The 23842-nt window shown below is 40.2% G+C and overlaps 2 protein-coding genes across 3 annotated transcripts in view; both read right to left on the bottom strand.

Moving 5' to 3' along the window:
- Positions 1-3919: 3919 nt before the first annotated feature.
- LOC107306747 (ankyrin repeat domain-containing protein 26-like) overlaps positions 3920-23842 on the bottom strand; it is a 50404-nt gene continuing 30481 nt past the window's right edge. For both annotated transcript variants that reach the window (XM_085524195.1, XM_085524196.1), the window contains 14 exons: positions 21076-21293; positions 19309-19492; positions 17754-17900; positions 16219-17175; positions 15827-15979; positions 14382-14557; positions 14120-14186; positions 11540-11652; positions 10991-11132; positions 9944-10237; positions 9024-9256; positions 8390-8636; positions 6422-6467; positions 3920-4911 (listed from right to left, as the gene is read on the bottom strand). In XM_085524195.1, the coding sequence (XP_085380321.1) occupies positions 4769-4911; positions 6422-6467; positions 8390-8636; positions 9024-9256; positions 9944-10237; positions 10991-11132; positions 11540-11652; positions 14120-14186; positions 14382-14557; positions 15827-15979; positions 16219-17175; positions 17754-17900; positions 19309-19492; positions 21076-21293 (3120 nt within the window). In that variant the 3' untranslated portion in view covers positions 3920-4768. The remainder of the gene's footprint in view (positions 4912-6421; positions 6468-8389; positions 8637-9023; positions 9257-9943; positions 10238-10990; positions 11133-11539; positions 11653-14119; positions 14187-14381; positions 14558-15826; positions 15980-16218; positions 17176-17753; positions 17901-19308; positions 19493-21075; positions 21294-23842) is intronic.
- On the bottom strand, positions 21450-23274 carry LOC146756789 (uncharacterized). The gene has a single exon (XM_085524197.1). It carries the CDS (start codon positions 22897-22899, stop codon positions 22054-22056), a length of 846 nt encoding a protein of 281 aa, XP_085380323.1. The 5' UTR covers positions 22900-23274; the 3' UTR covers positions 21450-22053.

Here is a 23842-nt window from a genome sequence, read left to right as displayed (position 1 = left end):
AATACGTGCAGGCGATCCCCACTCTTGGCTGTATCTCTGCAGTGCTGGGTCCTGTGTGAGCAGAGCTCTCTGCCCCAGAAGCCAAGTCACTGCTGTGCAGAGCTCAGCCTCAGGGTGAATGTGCTCCTGAGTTTGTCCCAGTGCAAGGACAACCTTCTCATTGCCCTTTAGGAGCACCTCTGGTGCTGATGGGTGCTCTGCTCTCAGCAACCACTGGATACACGGCTCCAGGCGCGTGTGTGCTTTGTCGCCTTGAGCTGTTTGCTCTGATCGCATCTCACCCTGGGGAGCCGGGATTTCCCTTTGGTCTCGGTGTCACTTCGAGACCAGTAGCAACACTAGGGGTCAGAGGAGAGCTGCTGAATGTGTGAGCAAAGCTGCTAATTGAGAAGGAGATCGCAGGCGTGTGACTTCGAAACCCGAATTAATGAGCTTACCTTCACCCTCCTGACTAATGCAGACCTCATGCAGCCCTAACCCTTCTCCAGCCTCCTGCCTTGTTTTGCCTACTCATAGAAAAAGATTTAGCATAGCTCAGAGCCCCAGGCGGCGCTTGGAATGCCAGCAGGAAAGAGCTGCTGGTGTCCACATAGCTCAGGACTGCAGCAGTGGGGCTGCTGGACCTCAGTGTTCTGAACACTCTGATGTGGAAGTGATTGGCAGATGCTGTGGCCGGAGGGATGAGGTGCCTGCAGGGCATCCCTTGGAAGAAGGTTTGGTGAGGATGGATCCTCTGAGCCAGCATCGGGGACAGGGTGCTGGGTGCAAATGCCAGTGCTGCCCCCTGTCATCCTTTTGGTTTTAAAAGGAGTACAGCTCCGTTTCCAAACTTTGCCAACCACAGGCTGGCTGGCAGCTTGAAGGAACTGCCATGAAATTGGTCTAATGAAGCGTTCCTGGCAGAGCTTCAGAATGGAGAAAGTGCAGTTTGTCCTCAACTGAGCTGAGGTCCAATGAGCTGAGTTTCCTGGCTCAGAGCAGAGGCCGTGAGCATCATGTCTCACAGTCTGTGTCACCTGGGCAGAGCCGTTAGGCAGGGGCTGCTAGTGGGGAGATGCCAAGGTTTTCCATGAAGATGATTACTCAGATATGCCTGAGTTCAGATGGAGGGGCCCATTGCCCTACCAGGAAGTGGAAGATGCTTGGGGGTGAGGCAGCTCGTGCTTTCCCATGCCTGTAGGACCTTACAGTGCTGTGCCTTTCCACATACCTACCCCACCTTCTTTCTTTCCCATGCAGGGGTCATCATTAATCCAGTGGGTGGCACCAAGAATGCCCGGACAGCCCCACTGCAGTGCGTCTCTGTGTCATAAGGACACACCAAGCCTGTGCTCTGCCTGGATGCCACCGATGAACTGCTTTTCACTGCCTAAAAAGGCATATATTGGACAGAACAGGTGTGGGGGCTGCTGGCTTTTTATGCGCTATTCTCATAGATCTCCCCAGGCTGGCGTGGGGAATTGGGGTGCATGGCAGGGATGGCTCCTTCTGGGCTGCTCCCCTGTCCCTGCCTTCTGATGTCCAGGTGCTGGAGCAGGCTGGCTCCATTGCCCTGGAGTGGAGCTGTGGGTGGTGGGAGGCAGCGCTTGGGAAGGAGTCGGTGCCTCCACGCCACGGATGAACTCCTTAGCCCAACTCTCTCAGGCACGTTCTTCTTCCTACAGACCGGAGCTGTAAGATGTGGAACTTGGTGACGGGTCAGGAAATTGCTTCCCTCAAGGGTCACCCAAATAATGTCGTTTCCATCAAGTACTGCAGCCACACGGGGTTGGTGTTCACCGTGTGTCATGGTTTTGTAATTTTGTAATTTTGCTATCAGTATTCCACATCATAACATCATGTAAAGTATGGATACTTCTATTGAATGTGCAGTCCACAGAAGAAGACTACGTTACCCCTGTTGTTCTCTGGGATATGATAAGTCACGGGACCAGGACGCTGTATAATCTCGTTCCCAGGCTGGAGTGCCCTCCTCCTTCTCTCGGACTTCTCGGAGAGTGGGAAGCGTTCCAGCCGTGTCGCATAGAGTTCACAGTAGGCCTCTCTTTTTTCGGGGACTCTCTCTCTCTCTGTTTGTTCGATTTGTTAGCCTCAATTATATTATACTGTGTTATCTTGTATTTCGATATCATATCCGCAGGCACCGAACCCCAAGGGGCCACACACGCTCCGCCTCACTGCTCCGGCAGCCCAACTCTAACTCGGTCCGGTCCCGGGCTCGGTGCAGCTGCTAGTCCGATGGCAATGGAAATTATAATAATTGATCACAGTCCGTTACAGATTTCTTTGTTCTTTCTCCACACCCACTGCTGCATTTGACTAGTCTTTAAAAAATCTGTCATGGGTTACTTAGATTTACCTATGCCCGTGACAGGGGAAGCCACCCCGTGGGCCCCCCCAGGGGCCCAGAAAGGAGGGGGGAAAAGGGGAATGGGATAAAAACAGCGGCAATCTAAGGAGGAAAAACTTATTTTACTAAATATGATATCGAAATACAAGACTCCTCACAAATTGAGGATTTCCCCTGCAGTTTCCTTAAATGACAGCATTCCCTGTCCCTTCTCTATCACAAGGAACTATCCACTCCCTGCACTGAATCTAGTTTAAAGTGCTGGTAATCAATCCAACCAGCTTGCTCCCCAGCATGCTTTTGCCCCACCTGCTCTGTCACATTCTGTCTGATGTCCACATACCTGGTCTCTCAAAGGCCTGCCCAAGATCACAGTAACCAAAACCTTGATCTGACACCATTACCTGAGCCAGTAATTTACCTGGCCCATTCTCCCTCTTCATTTCTCAGCCCCCAGTCAGCAGTACAGAGAAGACTACTTGTGTTCCTGCTCCCTTTAACATCTTCCCAAGGGATTCAAAGTCCCTTTTAATGTTCTGTAATTTCCTTTTTTGCAGCCTCCTGGGACCCTACTTGAATGAGACCTTGAGTGGGTAGTAGCCTTCTATTTTATCAGAGGCAGTAGAGTCTTCTTAACATCTGTGACATGTGCCCCCAGATAACAGCAAACTGCTCTGGAGAGGTTATTTTTGGTGGCAAATTCGGGGCCTCAGTGCCTCCCAGCAAGGAGTCTCAATTACCAAGGCTCGTCAGCTGTTTTTGGTGGCACTAGTTTTAATAGGACTCCTTGGTTGGCCCTGCCCCGCATGCTTGTTGTATGCAGTGGAAGCAGGGACAGGTAGCTGGGAAGGGGCCAGGTATGCTGTCTGGACATGCATGGGATCAGGAAGGCTGAGGCACAGATGGAACTGAACTTGGCGAGGGATGTAAAAATAACCAGAAGGGAGCCTACAGGTGCACTGGGCAGAAGTGACAGACCTGGGAGAGTGCACTCCCTCTGACAAATGAGGAGGGAGAACTGGCTTTAACCAACATGGAGAAGCGCAAGGTACTCTATGAGTGCTTTGCTGTCTGGATTCTGCTGGAGATATTCTTCCACCTGGCTCCTGGCTTGTACCAGCTGGAGAGAGCACAAAGGGCCACCAGAAGTTATCTCATAAAGGAATGGCCAACCTGCAGAAAAGGCTCCAAAGATCCCCCTCCCAAGCATGGCCAGGTTTACAACAGAGACTTTACCCTCGGCTTCCTGTTAATGAATCACCACCGAAGACCTGAAAGTGGTTCAGCACACCCATTAAAATCACAACCCTCCACACTTGTTTCAAGCATATACCCCTTAATTTCTATGATGACAAACCTTATGACATATAGTAGCTGTTTGCCCCACTGCTTCAAGTACCCAGGAGGAAAAGAACACAAATGCATGCTGGCCACTTGTCTGATCTCAGGGCAGACTGAAGGCACCAGAAGGAGAGATGGAAGTGAGCAGAGGAGGACTGTAGCAAGTCATAGAGGCAAGGAATGAGGTGGAAAGCAAGTCAAGAAGGCCAACAGAATAAAACAAAGATGTACCAGATATGAAAGTTTATTAAATACCAAGTTGGAACATAAATATCTGGAATTAAATATAGCATATTAGTGTCATAAAATACATTCATATAAAAAGGTGCAGTACCAATTAGACAGAAGGTTGAAACATTAATTTTCCTTCTTCCCACTATGAACCGCTTCAGGTTCATCATGTGTTCATCTACCAACTGTGAATGTCTTAAGATGGGCCAAATTCTAATGCAAAATCCAACAAGGATATCAAGTCAGAAATATCAAAAAGGTCACATTAAAGCTTTCTTGGCACTGCTACACACGCACAGTATTTTTAAACCCTAGGTGCGTGAAAGTGACAGCAATGTAAAGTGCATTCTTCTCCAGCTTAATCACTGCTAAAACTTCCACTTAACCAGCAGAAATATTCACAGCATCAGGACGGAAACAGCTGGCAGGAATCCAATCAAAATCTCCTATGCGTTAAAATAACACTGGAGACTCTACCACAAACAGTGGAAGGGTTAAATAGAACCAAAGGAATGCTTCTGGTAAAACCTTTAACAAAAAACATGGAGCAAAATAATGTGTCAAAAACATTTTGACAGTTCCGTCAAGTTCAAGAGCCAACCTTACTCAGTCTGACAGTAATTAAAAATAGATATGGTTCTTATCCTGAGTGCAAAATAAACTGACTACCCCTCGGTGACCAACAGGTAAGTGCAGAGTGTCAACCTATTTAATATATTTAAAATTTATATTCAAACCGCAGTAAAGATGTTTCCACACTAAGCTGCAGGATGGGAAGTCACAGACCTCCTATGTAAACAAATGATCTCCAGTACTTTTCCCTTTACATTTTAAATAAAAATATATTTAGATCAGGTAATTTTGGTTTAAAACATCCCGGTACTCCTGTACCGCTCTGCAAAGGGGATCCTGGTCAACATTGAGATTTTTTGAAGATCCATAAGTAGATTTCATTAGAGAAGCTCTAGCAGTTTCAAGCTCAGCGGTGGCTGGAAAGAAAAGAAACAAGATTGACGATGTTACTTTTACAGTAGATTGAGTCAAATCAGTCACTGTAAAAACATTACTGATAACTGATCAGGCTATGCTCTAGAGAGATATTTAAAAACTTCCAAGGAAAACACAAATCAAAAAGGAAGGCATAAAGGAAGAAACATTTTTTCACATTCAATGATCAGCCAATACAATTTTTAAAGCTAGTTAAAGAAATTCCAGGTTTTAGAAACACAGAATGGTTTGGGCTGGAAGGGACCTTTTAAGATCACCCAGTTCCAATCTCCCTTCTATAGGCAGGGACAGCTCCCTCTAGACCAGGTTCCTCAGAGCCCCATCCGGACTGGCTCTGAATGCCTGCAAGATGGGGGCTATGCACAACATCTCTAAGCAACCTGTTCCAGAGTCTCACCACCCTTACATTAGGAAGTAAAGAGTTTCTTCCTAATATCTAGTCTAAATCTACCTACTTTCAAGTTTACAGCCATTTCTCCGCATCCTGTTATTACATGCCCATATATATATATGAAAGTTTTAGCCTTAACTTTAACTGCCAGGGATGTCTTAACTTTCCCTGGCTAAACCCTCTTTCGTTCATGGAAACACATCTTCGATGGAAGCAGAAAAGGATTTTCAGTACTTCCATCCATCAGCCTTTTCCAGACAAGATCCCCAGACCAAGCAAATACTACGGCTCCTACTACACATGTAATTATGTTTGAATATGCAAATGAGCACATGGCAATGGGTTTCTGTCTATTCAGGGAAATTGGAAGAGCTGTGAAGCAACAGCTGGATTCTCAAGGGCTCCCTGCTTCAAAATAACTCTAGGAACAGCAGCAGTGACTCTGGCAGAATGCTAATTGTGAAACAGTATGAATTCTTCTCTGAAGACCTGGCCTTTTATTATAGAACAGGCTTTACACTGCATATTAAAAGCAATCAGTTCATGCTGTGTTTGCCTATATATTGCTGAATGATTTTTACCTAAAGAAAGGCTATCTTTTCCACTGATTCTTCTTTATCCAAAGACAAGTATGACAACATGTCAGGTACAAAAAAAAGCAATGAAAAAGAGCGAGCAAAAATTAAGAACACCAGAAAATGTATATGGTATATTTGAAGTGCTGAATGCAATGAATGTATGCAGAAAGAGAAGTAGTGACAGAAGTCCATAAAAATCTTATTTCTGGGCTTTTTTTTTTTTTTTTACATTTGATGTTTGTGCCTGAGGATGAAAGGTGACTTGAACTTAAGCCAAGTGTATCTGTGCGGGGGAGATGGTTTGCTCTCCATGCTTCTTCTCAAAAGTAGCTGCAGAACATTCTGAAGAGTATATTGGTTAGCAGGAAGTTTTCCATTAAAACTCTCTAAGTTAGAGTTAAAAACAGCCCCACACTGTGCTTCAAACAGCACAAATCTTGACAACTTTTGAAAATAATTACATAGAAGTTACGAACAGTCATCACCTTCCTTAAAAACACTGATATCAGAGTAGCATATTACCTTGCTGAAGTTCCTTATTGATTTCTTCCTCCAATTCCTTCTGTACCTAGAATTATAAATAACACATGCATTATAAATAACACTGCACATTTTATTAAGTAACAGAAACCAGCTTGGATCGCTAGAAAGGAGCATTTGCCCCTCGCTCTCCCAGGAGATGTTTATTTACTGTCATTTATTCTGAATGCAAAGTTTTCATAAGGAGAAATTAGACCTTTTAAAGGGCCACAGTCCAAACACCGTATGCGATCATTTACATTTGAAGATATTTGCGACTCCTGTGTTATTTTCCATCAGGTCTTTAACGCATAGAAGTAATTGTCAAAACAGACAGCATATAGCTTCCAGACTCATGTAATTAGCAAATACAGTTAAGTGCTTGGAGCATGTGGCTTACGTGGAGAGGCTGAGAGCATCAGGACTGTTAAGCCTGGAGAACAGAAGGCTTGTGGTCTCACCTACAGGTGTAATTATCTGACTGTGGGATGCAGCATAAAGAAGACAGAGCAAGAAATTTCTCGGTGGTGCCAAGTAAAAGAACAAGAGGAACAGGCAGAAGTCAAAAGAGTGGAAATTTATAAGACTGCTAAAAATCAGGAGTGCAGACAGGAAATAAAATCAGAAAGGAAACAGAAACTGAGAGACGGAATGGGAAGTAGGTGTTCCCTTTCTTATGCTACCAGTAGGAAAACTGGTTTCATGAATCCATGCACTCACGCTGGTTGCAGCTAGCAGAAGTCACTATTATTTCCTGCACCCACTTTTCAGAGCTGCATTTCTTTCTCTTGTTTGTAATCAGTGCAATTTGTTTTTTCAAACAGTTGCATGGACAAAGTAATTGATACCAGCATTTTGAATAACAGCGGCGTAAAGTATTTTCAGCTTCTTATCCCTGAAGCTTTATCAAAGCTTTTGCAAAATCAAAGCCAAAATCTACACGAGCTTCCTCATCCCAGGAGATGCTCACACTCTACTTCAGATAACCTCTCTTACTTTGAAAAACACCAAATGTGCACTGAGAGCTTTACATAAAAACAAAAGTGCAAGATGACTACACGAGGCAAACTCCAATTTAAGTTCCTTAGTTTCCAGTTATTATGAACTTTACTGTCAGGAGAACTTGTAATCTCCTCCATCCAAGAAGGCAGCACTTAGTTTGAATTTAATGGCAATACAGAGGTGGTTTTTTTTGTTGTTTTTTTTTTTTCCCAATAGAAGGAAACAGATTACTGGAAAAATCTGAGGTATAACTGAAGCAAAGACAAGGCTCAGAGTCAGGTAAACTCTTGTCTTTTTAAGTAGCCTGGTGAACAGGCCAAGTACTAAGCAGCACAACTGGCAAAGTACTTCAAAGCTATTGCAGAAGTTGCAATCATGTATAAATTGCTGCAAAATATTATAAAGCTGTGAAGACTTGAAGAGTAGGTTGTTGTTTTCTCAGGTAATAATACATAGCAGGAAGCACAAAAAGAAATGTTTACTAGGCACAGCATGCATCCCACAGCAGACTGCATAGGAAGAAGCAAAGCAATCATACTCACATCATCCTAGTTTTAAAGGATGTCTTTGTTAGTATTAATGTACTAAAAGAAACTAAAAATGAAGATCAGTAAGGAAAAAAACAACGTGGCTTGACCAGAGATGTCTGATGGGCTGAGCAAAGATGTCAAAGTTATCCATTTCAAGTATGTCATACACTTATGCACATTCTATACAGTAAAGTTTAATAAATAGCTTAGCTGGGAACTTCCAATGCCACAGCAGCTGCTTATTAAATTTTCTCTAGTTGAAAAAAAAGAAAAAAAAAACAATACAAAAACCTTACATAAGTACATAGTTATGTGTATATACAGTTAGATAGTTCATCATTTAGATGTCAGTATTTTTGGTGTCTGAGCACTCTAGGAATTCTGTACAATCTTAATGACCTAAAGTCTTCATCACTGAAGAGTATTTCACAATGATTACCTTATCCATGTACACTTCAACTTTTTTTCTTGCCAATAATGCAGTCCCAGCAGCATCTAGGAAGCATTCCCCTTGGCTGGAGCTTCTGTTTAGTGTGGAATTGTTTCTGAGATTTCCCAGTTCAGCTGAATATTTTCCTGGACTTGCAGTAGGACCACCACTGACAGTGCTGCTCGCAATTAAAGATTTGTTTCTTTGGCGTTCCTCAAAGAGCTTACAATTGGCTTCTGCAAGTCTCTTGGTTGTTCTGAAATATTTAAAAACACACAAAGAATTATCTTTGATAATATTTTTGCAGAGTCACTTCTTCCAGGTCTTTGACTACTATTCAGCTTTTGAAAAGAGAAGGCATTAGAAGTCCAAAATGAGAGGGGCCCAAAGGCCATGTGTTAAAATGCTATCAACTTCAAACATGGGCCAGTGATGCCATAACTAGTGGTGTGACTGCTAGAACACTGAAGTGAAATGATGGTGGTTCCAAAAATAAAGGGGAAAGGTTTTAGAGGGTTACGCTTACATCCATAGTGCTGACAAGACACAGAAAAAGGATTTTAGGAGGAAACAGTACAAGGTTTTTCATGCAAGCTACTGCTACTTCACGTCTTGTTACCACTCCAAAAAAGCACGCACTTACCTTTCCAGCTTATTTGCTAGCCTTATTCTCATTTTCATTTCTTCACGATGCAGCTCTTTGTATTTTTCCACTTCCGCAAGCATAGATTCGTTTTGAAAAATACTGTCTTTGGTATCTTTTATTTTGTCCAACTCACATTCAACCTCTTTTATTCTGCACTTCAGCTGGTCTCTCAGCGAGGCATGATGATTTTCTCTGATTTGTTCTATCTTGTCTTGTGAGGCTGCCTGGACCTGAAGCAGATAATACAATTTCAACCATTGCAAAGAAAAAGTGAACTGCATCTCCCTATACGGTTGCCCATAACCAATTTAAAGGGCCCAGTTTTACTCAACTGAGTCAACTGGACCTTTTCACTACTATCAGCAATCAAGGCAAAACCCTGGAACCAACACGTTAAATAACTGTTTTCATCCAGACAGATCTGCTCTTAGCAATATTACTTATGGGAGCAGCTACTAAAAGAATGCTATGGCTGAAGGACAGGGCACACAAAAAGGATTCTACAAAGAAATTATGAGAATCCCATCCCCAATCTTTCTGCCCCACGGTAACTTCAGTGACTTCTTCCCTGAGCATTTTATCCTGTACAATGATAAAACATAACCTGTACGTATGGCCAAGCCATCTCTAAGTTATAGCATTCATGTGATGAACAGCAATAACAAGATGACCAGATGGCCATAGCTTCTTCTAAGAACTGCAAAACAGAAGTCTGTCAAGGGACGGCTATTAGCTTGGGGACCTGCAGGCAAATTACACACACAAAAGCACTTTCGCCAAACAATTTTCCATTCTTCCACTTCCCTTCAGGAAATATAGAAGTATGGCACTAACACAAAAAACCAAAGTACGAACAAGAAATGGCAAAAAGAAGTTACATAATAAAAACTACAGACATACACAACAAATTCACTTACCTGCAAAAACAAATTGACTTCTTGAAGTTTTTGATTTATTTCTTGTGCAGCTCGCTCTTCCACTTCTTTCTTGTATCGTTCGATTTGGTTGTAAGTCATCATGTGCACATTGTGGACAGCCTCCAGATGTTGTCTCAGGTTTGCCACCTCTTCTTTCAGCTGGCATCTGGTCTTCTCTAGTTTTTCATGTTTTTTCATGTTTAGAGCCAGCAGTTCTTGCAAATAATGGTTTTGTCCTTGTAGTTGGACGCATTTTTTACACTCTAAATCCAGCTGATGAGAAAGTTCAGTAACCTACAGACAGTAATAAAATGAACTTAGAGGGGTGTAAAATTATTCTCTGAAAATTTATGAAGGGGAAGACCATCAAGTCTGTAACTGTCATCTGCTGACTCAGTACCCGAGTCAAAGGAAAGACAAGATCATCTTTTAAGGGAAGAACAACTTTTAAGTTCTTGCCAATAGGGTTCCTTGACTTACAACCTTCCTCAGTTCTGCAGCAAGTAAAAGATCAACAAGTAGCAAACTAGCAGAATTTCACTTACGGGAGTGTGCTGAAAGGCACTAGGGCCATTCTTTTGTGCACTGCTCTACTGCTCGATGGAAATCAAACCACTCTACCCAGACAGCAGAAAGAATGCCTATCATGCTTCAGGGGGAATGTTCCAGTACAGAGTTAACTGGGCACAGGAAACAAGTACTCCTCCTGCCATTGCTCTTGAAAGCTTTGTAAACAGTGCTTCAAAAAGCAGCTTCCACAGCAGTGGTAAAGGAAGGTATTTTCTCTCTAGGTCAAATCCAGTGTCTGGTTGCAAGAATATGTACAAAATATGAGATGTTTCAGTAGTTTCCAAGGTCAACTGTGAAGCCAATTTTCTCTCCCAGAAATATAACTTTTCCATACCTACTGAAAAGAATATTACAAGTCTCTAGAAATTAACATGACCCAAACAAAACAACAACAACCAAGCAAACAAACAACAACAAAAACAACAACAACAAAAAAAAAAACACCAAAAAAACCAAAAAGAAACAACAAGAACTTGCCTTTGTTCTTGATTTTTCAACTTCATTCACCATTTCAGAATACCTGTTCTTCATTTCTCCCTGGAAATTGAACTGGGAGTCTCTTTCTTTGGCTTCATGCATCTTTAGTTTTTTCACAGCTTTCTTCAAAAGGCTCTTGAACCTGCACAACAAATCAGTCAAGAAAATAAGCAAAGGAACTAGGTATCTATTTGTCACGCTTGTACAAGAAAAGCATAGCTATGGCTTGCTTCATTTTTAACATGCTCAACAGGCCAAAAGTTAATAAGAAAAACCAGCATTTCAATGCAATAGATCACCTGGAGGGTCCAAATTTCACCTCAACAGAGGAAAAAAAGACTTCCCTCCCAGAAGTGCAAGGCAGCCTACATTTGCTCTTCTTATGGCAGCTACAGAAAATCATAGGCTCATGTACCAGAACTGTCTTGCAAGAACTGATGTGAGATCTGAATTTGCTCAGAGTTAAACACACCTGCTTTTACATGCAAGTTCCTTAAAGCCTGACTTCTAACCTACATGAGCTCTCTTTCAAGTACTAGTGAACCATACCTGTCACATTCCTTCTGCAGTTCAGTATTTCTTTCCCTTTCCTGGTCAAGACATGCTTCAAGTGGTCGTTTCAATTCTATCGGCTTCTTCACATTCTTTCTTTCATTCTCACACTTTCAAAAAACAAACAAACAAAAATACATGATACACTCAGCACAGGACAGTACACATAGCAACTGCAGATAGCACATATCCATCCTTTTGCCACATTCAGCAGAACACTGAGGCACAGGATTCTTGTAAACATTTAAATCACTTCAGGCTTCACACAAGCGGGCCAAGACCTAGGGATACCAATTAACGCCCCTGCTGAAGCAAATGCTCCTCTGCCCCCTTATTGGGCTTCGTCCCAAAAAGCTGGAAAAAAGATGCTAGAGAACAGCTTCCGCAGTTCCTCTGCTAATAGGTCAGCTTGCACAGGTAGCCACAGCCCTGGAGAACACTGCACACTCTACAGCATTCATTCCAATGACCAGCAGGCTCTTGTGGAAGAGTCTGCTTTTCTGGAATTCACCAGTGTCTTCTCAGTCATTACTTCCATATCTTATTTGTGGGTGTTTACTAATTTAGTTGCTGTTCCTCATGGTGTTTTTTCAGACAAACTACAGGAGAACTGGCAACTAGTTCTGTAGTTTGCATTTGCACCTTATTTATTCTGCAAGGGTTTTAAGCTCCTGTTATTCTGAAAACATGCAGCAGTTCCTCCGTACACTGCACTGAAAATAAGGGGTGTTTTAATCCTGCTTGGAAATCAAGGGGTCAGACAATAACCAGAAGGAAATCAAATAAAGAACACAGGAACTGCTGCCTTGCTCCATGTGCTCAACTGGTATCAAACCACACCGTCTTTCTGATAGCACAACTCCGAGATATTCTCTTGGCTTTTATTCAATTCCTTCATGACACCCAAATCACAATAGTACTCAGGGCCTGAGTAGCAGGGATATAAAATCAGAGTATGTAAGAACTCAAGAAAATGTCAGCATTGCTCTGGGTATTGGCTAGGTGTTAGGGACTGTTTTCTGGGCTCACTTCTTCTAAAAGCTCAGCATTTTCCCTACTCAGTTTAGCAATATGGTCTTCAAGGTGGGCTCTCGACTTTCGATCTTCCTCGCACATCATGCATGAGCCTCTGGATGTCATAGCCAACATATTCTGATTTTGTATCTATGGAAACAACAATGACAAAGGGAATGCCAAGATAACCAGAGAGACAACACTGCACATAAACTGCATTATAAACTATTAACTCAAATGGAGGCAGGGCTAAGCTCTCACCACTAAGGATCTATAGTGAATGTTACACTGAGTTTATAAAAGATGGCTTGAGAAGCACCATCAAGAATAGCACTTAATGCTAGTGGAAAAAGTGAATGCTCTCTATACGATAAAATGAGGTTACATCATTTGGAGATAAGAAGACACACATACAACATTAACTCACAGTTTTCTTAAAATTCCCTACACTTACTGACTGTGAAATAACTGCAGATCTCCTCAGAGCAAGAAAATGTTTTCAGAACAGCACTGTTACTTATCCTTTTACACAAAGGAGCAAAGATTTGCATCACAGATGCATTTGTGTGTAAACAAGTTTGCTTATTCAGTTCCCTTTGTAAAGAATGAAAGTTGTCTACATGCTTTGAATAGCACATTTTAAGAAAAAGAGAGACATCCCTGACGTACAGAAGGACATAAAAACCTGAGCTTAAAGGCTTATATGACAAACTCATAAAACTTCCTCATGTGTCTTTACAGGATATGTTAAATGTCGGTTCTCCCTATGTGACAATGTATGGGTAAAATACAGAAGTGTTAAAAATGCTAAAAACCTTCTAATTGGTATATCACCAAAAGAAGATGACAGGAAAGGAACCTGGAAAAGAACTCAGACTTTTCTGGTGCAGATAATCAACAGCTTTTCCCTTCCACTAGATCCTTCTTATTCTCCCTATAGCAGCTTAATTTTCCAACAGCAAACTAATTAAAGAATATTCCAAGGTTACACAAGATGCTAAGCCATGCATGCGCACCAGCTACTTCCCAGCTGCCTGCCACTGACTGCACAGCATTACTTCACCTAGTTGTTCTTTCCTTACCTCAGCCCCCTGCGGGGCAGTAAAGTACCAACACATATTCACAAACGGAAAAAGAACCTAATGAGCTCAGGTGGAAACTATGACAAAGCTCTGAAGATAAAATAGATTTCTCACATCCAGGTTTCCCCTCCCAGATCTCAACCACACATCTCCCTCCTGCTGACACTGTCCGTCCTATCCATCAAAAGAATCATGCTGATTAACACAAACATTTTCATACTACTGCAAAGACAGAAATGGCAGCAGTGAAAGGTGGAGATTTACAACCTTTACCTTATGGGAAAACTCTCAAAACTGGAGAATAGACCATCAGGATTTTCAGAGTACCCTACAGTCACACCACAGCTCAGATGACTCAGCTCCCCTATGATCCCCAGGAAAACCACATAACTTCCCCACGAAAAATATCTAAATAGGCTCAGAAGCTCACATAAAAAAATAAAAAATAAATAAATAAAAGGGAAGTTTATGACTGGCTTACTGAGGCTTCAGTTCTCTTGTCCTGGTGTTGCGCAGCAGCTTCCACCCTGGCATTTTCCATTTCAAGCCTTAAAGAGAAGCACAGATCTTATTAGACAAATCCATAATAGCGCACACTGCAAAAGAATGGTGTGAAAGAATGCTATTTAAAGCAAGAGCTTCTTTTAAAATCATGTTTTACCCTGATGATGCAACAAGGCAATTCTGACGTTTTCAGAGAATCCCAGAAAGCAAAACCTTGCTTCACTCTGTTATTTTCTTACCGTTGGACATGTTCTTCCAGCTGCTTTATTGTAGAACTGCTTCTGGAAGCTGCTAACAGAAGGTCTTTCATTTTTTGGTTAGAAGCTGATATTTGTCTTTCCTTATTATCTAGGTCAGTCTTCAAATCTTGAATGCAACGCTCATATTGAATACGCTGTTTTTCAGAGTCATGTAACTGTAAAGTAGCAATGAGAATCCTCAGCAGCCCGGTTAGGTTCAGTATAGAGAGCTCAGTGAGCACTGAAGAATTTGGATATTGCATGTATCTACATACACCCCCTACCCAAAGTACTGGAATCGTTTCCAATTCATTCAAGCCTTCATTTCTCTTAGCAAATGAACAATAACAGATGATATTTCATCATCTGTGACACTGGCCTCTCCCATCTGCACAAAGGATTTTCTATAACACCATTATGAGCATTGACACTGCCAATCCTACCTTCTCAGTGGCTTGTGACATCCTGAAATTACTTGTTTGCTATTCTATCGAAAATATTAACCAAAAAAACCTCATCCTTTTCCTAAAGTGATTTCACAGCTCATTAGTATGTTATTATGGTAGATGTTTCAGAAAAAACCCACAACTCTCACAGAGAGCAAAAAAGAAAAACTCAAATTCAGCTGTCCAGTATTTCTACTTTTTCTCAGAAATCAGACACCAAACTTGGCCAAACCAAAAGCGATAACCTGCTGAGACACCAGGTCATTTTGCAAAGCAGCTTATCAAATACAGATCTTCTCCAGTTAAAGACATAATGACTTCGTGTCGAAGACCACCCAGTCATGGACACCAAGTGCACAGAACAATGCAGTTCATATACTTGTCTTTAAATCTATACCCCTGAATTTATTTCTAGGATAGGAGGACATTTGCTTATACTTTGAACTCTCTGCTCTGATTTGGCACAGGCATGACTGTGATCACAGATGACAAGGGGCAAGTTGAGAAGACTAAGGGGATAAAGACCACCTTATAGTGTTTACAACCAACCTTATAAGACACAGAAAAACAATTTGTAAATTCAGAGCACCTGTGTAATGTTGCTTCAGATAGTTGGTAGTTTGTACACATCCCATCCACAAATAAATTCTTAATTGTGTTTGACACCAGGAGAGGGAAGTAAGTTGGGAAAAGAAAGAACACTGCTACAACACCCTGGAGCCACAAGAAGAACTTTAGCTGTGGGGCTGAAGAACGGCTCCTACTTGCAAAAGAAACTAGTTGGCTTTTTGATGATTCTAGTAACACTTATCTTTCACTACAGAGGAGGAGGCCAGCTGGCAAAGATTTCACCAGCTTCATGAATTATGACAGGGTATCACTGCTAACCTCCTTAGCTCTCTCTGGTACTTGCTCTCAGAACATTATTTTTCTCTTCTTCACCAGAAACAGGGAAAAATCACCCTCAGATTTTATGTGTAAGTTACAGCCTCTCTGTACCTTAGCTTTAATCCTGTCCAGTTCCTTCTGCAAGTGCAATTTGTCTTCCTCAAGGTCACTGCGGTAGCATGTAGTAACTACAAGGGAAGCTTCTGACATAGACTGCTTTTTAAGAGCATCAGCAAGCTCCTGCTGCAGCTGTCTGACCAAACCCTAAGGAAACAGATAAACATGAGGAAAAACATGAAACTTGACTTTACTCCTTTAAACTGACTATATTATACAGTTCAGTCATTTACCGGTCCTCCTTAATTCTAAGAGAAAAAACAATGAACCACAACAAAACAACACAATTTGGTCCTATGTGTAAAACTTACACCTGATGCATTTTAGAAATACAAAATCATTTTATGAATTGAAACATTTTAATTTATTCTAATTGTATAGCTTACCTCTCTTTCTACTTTGTCAGTCTCATATTTAAAGACTTGTTCCTTTAAATCAGTACACTTGGTATTTAATTCCTTGTTTCTCTCTTCCATGAGGTAAACCTGCTTTTCACTGTCAGCTCTGAGTTTGTTGAACATATCATGAAATCTGTCCTGGACATCATTCACAACCTTTTCTTTGATGATCTCCTTGTTCCGCAAATCTTCCAGCTGCTGACGGAGTAAAAGGTTTTCACTTTGGAGCTGGGCCAATTGTTCCTGCATAGATTCATGCTTTATCATAAATTTACTGACTTGATCTTTCTCAAGTTGCCACGCATGCTCATTTTCTTTTGCTTGACACTGGGCTTGATTTAAGTCTTTTTGTGTCATTTCTAAAAGCAGTGTTTTTTCTCGAAGTGTTTGTTCCAACTGGTGAAGCTCGTTTTCTAGACTATTAACTTTGCTTTCCGTTTTACTCAGCTGCTGAGACAAGCTCTTGTTGCTCTCTCGCACCTCAGAGAGCTCATGATGGAGCTTGTCTTGTAAACGAAGCCATTCATCACGTTCTCTCTGAAATGTTCGTTCGGCATCACTTTTCAATGACCGATGACGTTCGAGATCTTGAACCACTGCATTCAAGCGGGAACAGAATGATTCAATCTCTGTTTCCAGTCTGTCTTTGCTTTCTTTTTTCTGTTCAAGCTTGGAAGTTAGCATTGCAGATTCCGTCTTGAGTAAATTCAGCTGTCCATTGTACTGAAATACTGTCTGTGTTGAGGTTTCCTCACTCAGTTTAAGTTCCTTCTGATGAGAATCATTCTTTTCTTTCAAAGACTCATTTTCCTCTAAGTATTTTCCTTCATCCTCCTGGTGCTTAAGTTTTACTTGATCGAGTTTTAGTCTTAGCATAGCAATCTCTTCTTGCAGTAACTGATTTCTGTGTAGCAGATCCTTTTCTCTGACATTAGTGTCAGATTTCTGTGTGATAAAGGACAATAATGAATAGTTAGTTGGGAAATAAATTCAGGTTTAACCCATCAGGCAGCTAGGCACCACACTCTCATCACTAAGTGGGATGAGGGAGAGAACAGGAAACAAAACAGAACTCATGGGCTGTGATAAAAATAATTTATTAAGCAAAAAGATGAAGGACATGGAAACAAGAAAGTGATGACAGTATAATAACGAATTCAAAAGCCAAGTAATAGGATCACAAACAGCCTCAGCCAGCTTCTTTCCTAGTGAATCTCCAGATATCTGGACATTTCACGGGTAGAAACCTTAGAAATGATTGTAACAACTATACAGTGAAGAACAGCAGGCAGTTTAAGAGACTGGGAACACAATGTCTTATTTTCCAGTGGCTTCCTACTTCCACATGCAATTCAGGTCTATGTGGGATTGATGATGCTATTCAGAGTTTTTAGACAACAGTAACAAAATTTGGTTATATTGATAAACTGTAGATAATCCACGAAAAGGCACAAAAGGTTATTTTTCTTAATGAATGAGCACAGTGAAGTATAACCAAATTAATTAGGAATGGAACTGCTTACCTCTGAATTTTTCCCAATAGTTTTTCTTGTCTCTTCTTCCAGCTCCTTCTGTCTCCACAGGTGGTTGCTCAAAATTCCTTCTTGCAGAGCTCTAGCACTCCTTTCATTAGAGAGCTGTCTCTGTGTTTCATCACGCTCTTCTTCAACCTACAGTAATATAGTTGAACTTGTGAATCTTGAACAAAATCAGAATTAGCAATACCTTTCTATTTCATTCTTTTTATTCTTACATTCTATTAATTCTATTAAGAGTCATTTATCATAAAATCATAGAATGACCTGCATATCAATTTTCCATGTTTGCAAACAAACATCTTTAGAATTATCTGAATTGAAAGTTATAAGGATAGTGTGAGTCCTTTGCACAAATCAGCATCATAGAAGTTTTATACTTAATGAATCTCCCTCTATAACACAAGAAAAAAACAAACAAACTAGAACTACTATTCTTGGAAACATACAGAGTTTAAGTAGAAACCCAAGTTATCTTTCTAACAAACTATATATACATACTAAAACCAGAGATGGACACTCATATGCTTACAGTCAAAGATTTAAAAACATCTATTCATCAATATGAGCACTAACACTAAGAACTGCACAAAACAAATGACTAAGATTTCCAAAAGCACAATAACTACACTTACTTTACCCCACTGCAAGGTCTTAAGTCTACATCTCTTCTACTAATATTTAGAAATGCTTCAGAAAATGTGCCAATCCATTTTCAGTTTACCAAAATCTAGCAATACTGCTGGATAAATTGAGTTGTATGAGATTTCCAAAGGCTATTAATGAAGTGAGACACAGAAGAGGACTGACCAGCTGAACAGCAGACCAGGAGGTGAACTAATGCCAATGATGTCCCTGTTAAATCCAGGCAGACTGAAAGAGGTGATGCTAACTACTTACTGCTTCTGCCAGAGCAACGTGGCCACTGAGGATCCTTAATGACCACTTTCACATGTTCTTAATATGTTTGCAAATACAAGTTCTGAAAATTTGAGGCTTACTATTTATGGGGAAAAATACAACACAACAGACCGAATTTCCGAGGTATATTTCAAACTGCGTAGAACCATGACAGGAATGCTGAAAAGTAGGTAAAGGCCAGTGAAAAGACCCTCAAAACTGTATAATAAAAATGTATAAAGTATAATTGAAAGAATACTACAAACAGTAACTGTAATTTCCTTCTGAAGAAAAAAAACAATAATAATAAAAACATTATATATATATATATATATATACACATATAATATATATATAGATATATAGATATAGACATACATATACACACACGCGCACAGAGTTCTGTAGTAATTAGGAAAAATAACTCAAAGAGAAGCTTTGCCTGAAGCACAAACCAAACTATAATTCTGAAAAATGTGAAAAGGTATCATGAACTTGTTTGTTCACGCTGGTTTCATGACAATGGTCCTCAAAATGCACCAAGATAATTACCTAATGTCTCTTTCACCAACAAGTTGAACATACTAGCATAAAATATCAGTTTGAAAGAAACAGAAAAACAGAAGATATATATTTAATATACCTGTTTCTTGAGCTGTTTCAGCGTTATTAACTCTGTTTCTAAATTCCTTACACGAAACTCAAGTTGTTGTTTTTCCTCTGTCTCTCTAGAATATTGATCCTTTTCCCTCTTTAGTTGCTTTCTTGTTTTTTCATATCGCATTTCAGCTCTATGTCTCTTTTCCTCTTCTTGTTTCACAAAAAATCTGGGATTTAAAAGAGAGTATTTGAGGAATTAAAGCACTGACAAAAAAGTAAATATGCCACATCATGAACCAGGAGAAACAACTTAAAACTGTAGAAATGTCACACCTTTTCAAATATAGAAGTTTTTCTGCAATTTTAAACTTTTAACATCACTCTAATTTCATTCCATTAGTGGTGGAAGACACGTTATACATGAGCTGCACAAGACTGACAAATAAGCCCTTAAGTGATGTACAAAATTCATCATGTATTTCCATGTCGACATAGGTAAACATGAACAGTAAACCACGAACTTTTACTAACAAAAATACACTGTTTTTAATAAGTTGATCATCACCTATATAGTACAGATTCATAATGACTGCAAGTAATACCGATAAAACATCACATCACTTATCTAAGACAAATCAAAAACTTTTAAGAAGCCTTCCCTAAGACTATAACAACTGCTTACCATGTGCGGATGAACCTTTCATTTCTTTTAATAAATTAAAGGATAAGGATAGTGTTCAAAAAAAGATTTGAATATCAGCAACCACTAACAAGTAGTTCAAAACATTGGCTGTAACATCAGTATTGAAGCAGCTTATTCTAAAGGAGAAAGATTTACATGTAGTCTTTAGCTTCCCAGAAAGTACAGCTTTTATCATGTATAGCTAATACTGTTTTGAGATTTTACATAGAAGAAAAAATTAATTCCTTCTATTTACAGATGTTTGGGAATTCTGAAAAATGTTTAGAATCAAATCCAGGCCAAATCAGGAACGGCTTTGTCTTACTTACAATCCCCTTCCACGTACTGGGAGACTGCAGGCACATCCTGAAGTTTATTTCCCTCAGCTTATTCTCACAGAGTTTCATGCTCTGTGATCAGCCTGGAAAGCCTCTACTGAACTCACACATGTTGACTACGATCTCTTGAAGGCCATAAAAAGAAATGCACACAAGTACTTGGAGGCCAAAAGTTGGACCCAGTGCTCCAGACACAGACCAACTAGATGCTAAGTAGGGATGGACTCCTCCCTTCAGCTTCTTGACTCTGCAACCCAGGATGCTGCTGGCCTTCTCAGCTGCAAGATCATTCTGACTCATGTTGCACTTAATCTCTGCCAAAGCCCCCAGAGGCTTCTCAGCGAATCAGCTCACCAGCCAGAGCATTTCACTGTGTACACAAGGGGTTCCTCCATCCCACGTGCAAGGGCTTTGAATTCGTTCTTGATTAATTTATTAGGCATAGGAGGTAAGATTCTAAAGACACGATTAGAGTCAGTGTTAAGGAAGAAATTCTCTGGGAAGCCTGGTCTGGTGGTTGGTGACCCTGCACATAGCAGGGGGGTTGAAACTAGATGATCATTGTGGTCCTTTTGAACCTGGGCCATTCTATGATTCTGTGATTAAGACCTCTATCACCTCCAGCAAAATTAATCTGAACCTCCACTGCGCATTTAGTTCTTTGAAAAATATACTTTTAAAACAGTTTGGGGAGCAGGGGACTACTCAGCATAGCTTTCAATACCGAGGAAAGTGCTTCAATTACAAGATTTAAAACAATCTAATTCTACGGATTATTTTATTAGCTTACCCTTTTACTGGCATTTCAAGTAATTTTGGTCTCTCCTCAGATGAAGAATTCTTTGTGTGTTTTTCTTCTATCATTTTTTCATTCTTCCTTAGAGCAAGCTTTTCTTTTACTGGTTGATGGGTAATATTGCCCACTGGTGTATTTGATTTATCAAGACTTTCCTGTTTCTCCACTGCTTGCATTTTGAAATGTTTCTGCTTCCTTTTTTCCTTCTCAACCTATGAAGAGAAAATTAAGCTTCATATATTTTCTGATTCTAAAGGAGATCCAAGACCAAATAATCTAAGCTTGACTTTTAAAATAATGTAAAATAAAAAAGATTTTCCCCCAAAATTACTCTACAAAATGTACCAAGACTACAAATATACTCTGAATTCACTCTTGATTTGAAGTATAACAATCAAACAAAAACAAAAAAGCAAAGCAGCCCTAAGGAAACAAACAATAGAAGCATTACTGATGGATAAGAAATCAGATGGACTACACAACAGTAGTTGTAGAAACACAAAGTATGAGTGGATGTATGATGTTGTACTTCCTTAATGATGAGGAAAAAAGCAAACTGAACTCAAAAGCAGAAACAGCTTCACAGCAATCAGGAATTTTAGTGAGAGGCAATGAAGGCACACCATGCACAAACCACAGCAAATGAAGAGATAAATCAAGACCCTGTTCAGAAGCTATTTTCATTCCTTGATCGACAATCAAAACTGGTGTACTTGTATGAATTTCTTTTTATGGTAATGAGGTGATAACTACTTACACTGGAAATGACTGCCACCTATTGTCAAACTGAAACAATACACTTTGCTTTCTCAAAACCTTCTGATTACATTATGGGGAAAAGCACAGTTCTCCACTGCTTTCCTTATTTATGAGTAACGTTCTTCTCTTAAGACAAAAAAACCAATTTGCACAAAGCACCTTCTTTTAATGATCAATAGCTAACATGAACAGGACCACCGATACTGAGAAAGACTAAAGAATAAGGAAAAGCAGGTGAACTTCTACCTCTTTTTGTAGCTCTACCTTCTCTTTTTCCAAAGCCAGGAATACCATTTGCAGCATTCCTACCTTACTCTTAAATCTTTCCACATCTTGTTTTAGTTCTTCATCCAGATTCCTTTTCAGCATGCCACAAGGTTGCTGAGCATGCGGGAAAAGATTTTCGATTTCTGTTTCTCCTATTTCCTTGTTTTTGATAAGGCAGTCTCTGGGAACACTGTCACTAAGACAGATGTCCTTGCCAATTTTCTTCTCACTTATAAAGCCAAGTGTACTTTCACCATTTGTGGAAACAGGTCTTATATTAGGAAGATTATTAGAAATGTCATCCCAAATATTTGTTTTTAAACAATGTCTCAGGGAATACTCAGGACTTCCCTCTACATCTCTACTAATCCCATTCTCATTCTCTTCCATTTCCTCTGCTTTTGATAGATGTACTTTTGTATTATCTGTGTAATTAGTGCAGCCTTCTTCATCTGGTATTCTCCAGGTATTTTCCATGCTCGCATTTAAGTTATTGTGATCAGGAAGGACACAGAGACTCAGAATAACTATTTCAGGTTTGGGTTCTTTTAGGTCTACATTAAGTTTCACATCTCCAAATTCACCTTTACTTTCTAACTTATCACTTGATTCTGTCACACAAGACGAAACACAAAGACTCTTCAATTCTTCAATGAGGTCATCTTCTGACACTTCTGCCACAAGGGATGGAGCTTTCTCAGATTCATTAATTTCACCAAACAGCTGCTTCAGCTCTGCTGTAATGTTTGTAAAATTTCTTTTCAACTCCCTTTTCTCTTTTTCAATCCACATTTTTTGTATCTTTCTTCCCACAGCTTTAGACTTAACTGCTTGTCAGCACTGTGGGATTCCTCATTTTCTGCTAGGGCTTCCTGATGAGAAATTTCTGCTTTGTCAGTCTGCTTTTCATGTGCTGTATTTTCTATCAAGTTTCTAAAACATATTTATCCTTAAGTAAGCAGGTAAAGACAGAAAAATTACCAAGAAAAATGAAATTACCGTTAAGCCATATAATTTACATTGCAAACTCATCCCATCATACAACAACAACAAAACAAAGATACCTTATTTATTTTTTCCTCAAAACAGAAGGATCTAGTTTAGAAACATAAACCAATCAAACAGATCAAAACCAATCAGTAACAACAGAAAACACAACTGCCCAAATTTTCCCATACTCAACTTTCTACTGACTGTCCCTTTAAACCCCCTGCTGGTGAGCGTTCATAACAAGCGTGAGTGATCATAACAAGCTTTTTTACTAACCACAACAAGGGACTGGCTACATTACAATCACTTATGCTCCTCAGAGTCAGAATTATTAAATTCTATTCCAAGCTCCCAAGACAAATATTTACAAGGAATACCTGTTCATTCCTGCCCTCAGCCCAAAATCAAGAACTGAGACATCTATCCAAACGGTACCATGCCTCAAGCTCACTGACCAGCTCCTCTCTCCAGCCTTCTCACTATCTCTGACTTCACAGTCCCTGCAAAGTTGCCCTTGGTTTGTGTTCCCTTCTGAACAAGGTCTGCAGCCTTGGCATCCCAAGGAACCACAACTATTGTCCTTCTTACTCTGGTTATAGAGGCCCTTTTCTCCTTCTACATCGTAACTCCACAAAAATCTTTCACAATGGAGAGCATCTCAGTCACCACCTGCCTCAGCCACTTCATTTCCAAGCTCCATTCACTTTGCACATCTGCTACCACCTTCCAATACTTAAGTTCCGCT

Source organism: Coturnix japonica, chromosome 26 (assembly GCF_054131305.1).
Source record: "Coturnix japonica strain WE chromosome 26, WE-NBRP24, whole genome shotgun sequence".
Classification (NCBI taxonomy): domain Eukaryota; kingdom Metazoa; phylum Chordata; class Aves; order Galliformes; family Phasianidae; genus Coturnix; species Coturnix japonica.
Note: the sequence above shows the minus strand (reverse complement) of the source record. Positions and strands in the feature narration are given on the sequence as shown.